Here is a 4,812-nt window from a genome sequence, read left to right as displayed (position 1 = left end):
GTACCTCGCGCAGTTAAAACATTTTCAAGTTTGAGATGCACGTTTTCATAAGATGCACCTCCTTTTTTCAGTTTTACATTAACACAGTTACTGTGAGCCCAGACGCAGACAGAAAGTATTTACAGTCTTTGAAAATTAAACATCACAGACAGGAAGCTGCACTTTGTGCACCAAAACTAACACAGGGCTGTCTATTTTTCATTTCCAGTTATGTTTTTCCCCCCCCCCTCCAGTTTCCCTGAAAACTGGTCCATAAAAGTCCAAATGTGCGTGGCTATAAGTGCTTTGTCACAGGGACCACCAGAGAAACCATTGTAGAAAAGGCACTTATTAGAGACAGATATATTCTGATTGGCTTAAACTTTTTAGTGTGGTTGGCAAAAACTCTTCTTAATGAAGTCGAGGTAAAACTGATGCTTTAATTTAGGAATACTGCTGGGTGAACCTCTGGTGGAACTCCTTAACGTTGTTCAGCAGAATCTTCAGCTTATCTGTTGGTGGCAAGATGGTCATTCTGGGTTGAAAAGAGAAATGAGTAGCAAAAATTAACATGACTGTTCCGACATGCTGAAGAGGTCAAATGTATTAGAACACGGTAGAAGAATGTGGAGTAATTTATGCCAACCTTGGTAGCAACAACTGTCATGAGCTATTTGACATAATCACAATAACTTTACAGAATTGTTTTAATTCAGTCACATCGCAATATCAATTGGATTCCAGTTCAAATTTTGACTAGGCCACGCCAAAACCTTTTTTTTTTTTTCCCTGAGTTACTCAGAGGTGGACCTGCAGGTGTGCTTGAGCTAAAGGTCACAAACTGATGGCAAGAGCAGAATTCATAGTTCCATCAGTTACAGCAAGACTTCTAGAGCATCCTCACCAGCACCACTATGACCATTTCTTTAGAAGTGCAGTTTTTAAAGTCAAATAATGTCATACGGTCTTCTCAGTCCACAGAATATTTTCCAAAAAAGCCTCAAGATTATTTTTGCAAATGTTAGATGGGTCTTTATGTTCTTTTTTGGTTTTCACCTTATCGTCATTGATGCAATTTGTGCCCATTTTATTCCTATTTTTGAATCAAAAACACCAGACTCAACGAAGGAAAGTCAGACTTGCAATACTTTCGATGTTGTTCTTTAGTAATCCCCTGGGTGACTTCTTGATATAACCCTTTTCAAATTGATAGGAGGGTGCAGCTTGTAAACTCCAACAACTAAGATCAATCTGTTTTTGTATTTATTAAGGCTACCACTTTTTTTTTGTCTAAAAATAAATCTTTTTTTAATCCGAGTCTTTTGGATGTAAAAAGCAAACAGAGGAAAACTATAAAAGAGACATAATTTTTCACTGCACTGTATGTTTGCACTAAAAAAAGAAATGGACAAAGAACAGTACCCTGTAATATGTAGATAGGAAGAAGGCAAATTGTAAAATAAGTTGCTTACAAACATTTTCACTTTTTGTATAACTTTCTGCCATATTATGCTCACACACACATATACTCCTTGTGTGTGTCTGTGTGAGCACAGAGCCATCACTGCTATTGAGCACATTGCAGTAACCTTGTTTAGTTAGGCTCTCAGACCACAGAAAACATCCTTTGTTGCTCATATTCTTTTATATGTTAAAGGGCTGTTCAAAAATAAATCATAACAAAATATGTAATTGTTGGCCCAAATTCTGCAGCCCCTGTGTAGCAACTTTGTTTTATTTTTTTATTTTTTTTTCCATTTCCTGAATGAAAAGGGAGAATAATAAGGCATTGCATATAGTGTTCCCAGACATTTAGAGATCTCTCATGGCTGCCACTTCTGAGTCTTTTCATTCAGTTTAAAACCTTCTACAAGAAAAAAAAAAACTTTTATTTGCGTGCCAACAAGGTCAATCAGGAGCTGTGTATTCTATATGGAAAGTACTCTTGTATGAAATTAAAGGACTTTGCAAAAGGTTTAAAACCTCTAACATTTTTCCCACATTTTGTATAGTTGTAACCACAATCTTCAATGTATATTTTAGAGATTTTATGTGTTAGACAAAAACACAAATTGCTGAATGATATTCAAGTGAAAGAAATATTGTTTTCATTTTTTTTTACAAACCAATATACATTTTGCATGTGGATTCTGCACCTCTGACTCAACACCTTCTAAAAACACTTTTTATTTCAGTTACAGCTGATATATTTTGGGAAATGTTTCACCACAGATTCTTTGTTGATTTAGCTCTGGACTTTGACTGCGCCATTCTTCTGCATACTGCTTTGGATAAAAGCTAAAAAAAATTTGTTTTTGATCTTATGTGACTACTGCTACCTCCTTCCACAAGTTTGTTCTGCCCCGATACAATCTAACATTTGCTGCAGCCTACAAGAGGAAATATTCTGTACCTGAAGTGGTACGTTCCTTCTTTTTGGCCAAATCCACTTCCGGGGACGAGGCAAATCCCCGTCTCTTCCAGCATCTTCATGCAGTAAAACATGTCCGGCTGCTGACCAAGTTTCTGGAAGAGAAAAAGAGAAAAATTATATAATTGAAGTTTGCGGCTCTTTTGACAAAAGTTTACTGTTATAAATGTGAACAAAACTTTACTTTGAGCTTTCCAATCTTTTATAAAAAAAATTAAAAAAAAGAGAACAGACGGTCCCTTTATTTTAAAAGGTAGACATGAAAGAAAACTCACTGAGTTTATGAGTTTTAATCAGAATTTTGTTTTTAAATTACTTTAATTTAGTAGGAATGGTTGTATAATAAGTCCATTTAAACAGTGTTGGTCTGAAATAAAAAGTCAAGACATCTAAATTAGTCACCTTTTCAAGCAAGAGTTCTCTGCTGTACCTACCTCTAAAATGAATTGGTTATTAATCAGCTATACACTTCTGATAAACACTTCTAAGAAACTCTTGACTTTATTTCTTACTGTGTTAATTGTCCTTATTCTGCTTTTTAAAGCAGAAATTCTTTGTTCAGAATCACAGTCATGGTAACACAGTTCCTCTGCACATATCAAATAGCTCTTGATTAAATGTTTTTCTAAGATTGTGAATAAATTTTATACGTAGGGTACTTGTATATATATATAGAATATAAATTAAGATGTCTCAAAAAAGAAGATCAATCCAAAAGCTGTTGATAATGTCAATGACATAAGGAAGCTCCATCTTTGCTGGTGAACATTTTGAGGGAATTGAATGTACTGAACCAAGTCGGGCAGATTGATCGGGTTTCAGTAGGTCAGGTAGACTCTGATCTTATCCTCTGCAAAGCTAATCAGTTTCTAAGTAGCGCCACTTTTCACACAGCCCTAAAATTCCTACTAGGCAGTCAACTGAAAGACAGAAGGCCACTGAAAGCTATTGGAAATCATTTGTCCTCCTTTGCAAACAGTGGGGAAGAAGTACAACATCATGACCAAGTTCAATTATTTAGTCCCAACTGTTGAGCATAATTGCAGCCCTATTTTTTGTTGTGCGTATTGGTTTGTGCACAAAAAACAAAAACAAAACAAAAACATATTCAACGAAGAATGACTTGTAGATTGGAGTGTTTGGGGTAAAAATAGTTATGTGTTCACTCAATTCATTCTCCTGCTTTTTGTTGTTCAAAATTGGTCTAATTACCATGAATCAACAACGCAAAGCAGCTTGAATCACTGGGACACTTGAAGGAAAAAGTCTCAGAACTGACCTTGGCCTCTTGGATGGCCTTTTCAGGTATGGTAATGCGAGGAAAGGAGTACATCGCGCCCTGCACAGGGTTGCAGCGGATGCCCTCCACGGTATTGAGTACCTGCTCAGTAAGTCTGGCCTTCTCTGCTAAGGCACTTAATGTAGCTGTGCGTTCCTGAAAGAGTGAGAGAAAACAGAAAGAAAAAAAAGTACAATCAGGTGAGGTGAAGACAGATTTTACTAGAACCTTGGAACATAAGCAACATTTGTGATACAGAGCCTGACTCAGCTGATTGTCAAGCACAAGGAGAGTCATTCTCATTTAGCATTTCAGTTTCAAGCTGTTAGCAGAACACAAAGGACAATATTAGGTCTAATAAATAACTTCATTATTGTGCGTTTGTACATTTTGTAAGGCAAAAAAAAAATGACATTCATGTTTCACAAATAAAAATGTGGCAATTTCCTATGAATAGTAGATTACACCTGATTTGTAAATCAGTTTTTTATACATGCCTTGATGAAGCGCTCATATGAAGGTTCCCCAGGCTGAGGGGGGTTTACCACCAGGTCCATTAGAGCTTGTCCAGGAACAGGAGAGCAGAGACGGACTGAAAGCAGCTTGGTCAACTGGTCCTTCACATCATTGTCCATGTTTATGATCTCCATGTAGCCGCCGCGGAAGCCACACCTGAAAACAAGAAAGATGTACCAACACGTAAGGCAAAATAAGAAAGAAGACAGAATTAGATCAATAAAAAATTCAAACACAAACATCTGTCTTATGCATTCATATCCTCGTGAATTGATTTTCTCTTAGCACAGAGGAGACTCACTCTCCCATGTAACACTTGGAGGTGGAGTGGAACGATGCCAGTTCGACTGTTTCAGAGTACTCCGGCCCCATCTCAAACAGAACCTTCTTAAAGGAGTGGAACTGGCAACCCTCAGCGTACACGTTATCCTGGTACACCTGGGGGTACGGGACACAATGCCTGATATTAGGGGTGAACATGATCCAACGACAGTAGATGTTTAAAAACATGTGACAATACCTCATCGGCCATGAGGAAGAGACGCTCTTTTGCGGCAAATCGGATTACATCCTCAATGCACTCTCTGCTCTGCACCTGACCTAAAAG

At 37.4% G+C, this 4,812-nt stretch overlaps 1 protein-coding gene across 1 annotated transcript in view; it reads right to left on the bottom strand.

Moving 5' to 3' along the window:
* Positions 1-220: 220 nt before the first annotated feature.
* gpt (glutamic--pyruvic transaminase) overlaps positions 221-4,812 on the bottom strand; it is a 24,333-nt gene continuing 19,741 nt past the window's right edge. The window contains exons 7-11 of the mRNA XM_015051076.1: positions 4,507-4,643; positions 4,187-4,361; positions 3,690-3,845; positions 2,393-2,505; positions 221-514 (exon numbers count right to left, since the gene is read on the bottom strand). Coding sequence (XP_014906562.1) covers positions 424-514; positions 2,393-2,505; positions 3,690-3,845; positions 4,187-4,361; positions 4,507-4,643 — 672 coding nt within the window. The 3' untranslated portion in view covers positions 221-423. The remainder of the gene's footprint in view (positions 515-2,392; positions 2,506-3,689; positions 3,846-4,186; positions 4,362-4,506; positions 4,644-4,812) is intronic.

This window comes from Poecilia latipinna, unplaced genomic scaffold (assembly GCF_001443285.1).
Source record: "Poecilia latipinna isolate Pla-1442-1.1 unplaced genomic scaffold, P_latipinna-1.0 Scaffold1027, whole genome shotgun sequence".
Classification (NCBI taxonomy): Eukaryota; Metazoa; Chordata; class Actinopteri; order Cyprinodontiformes; family Poeciliidae; genus Poecilia; species Poecilia latipinna.
Note: the sequence above shows the minus strand (reverse complement) of the source record. Positions and strands in the feature narration are given on the sequence as shown.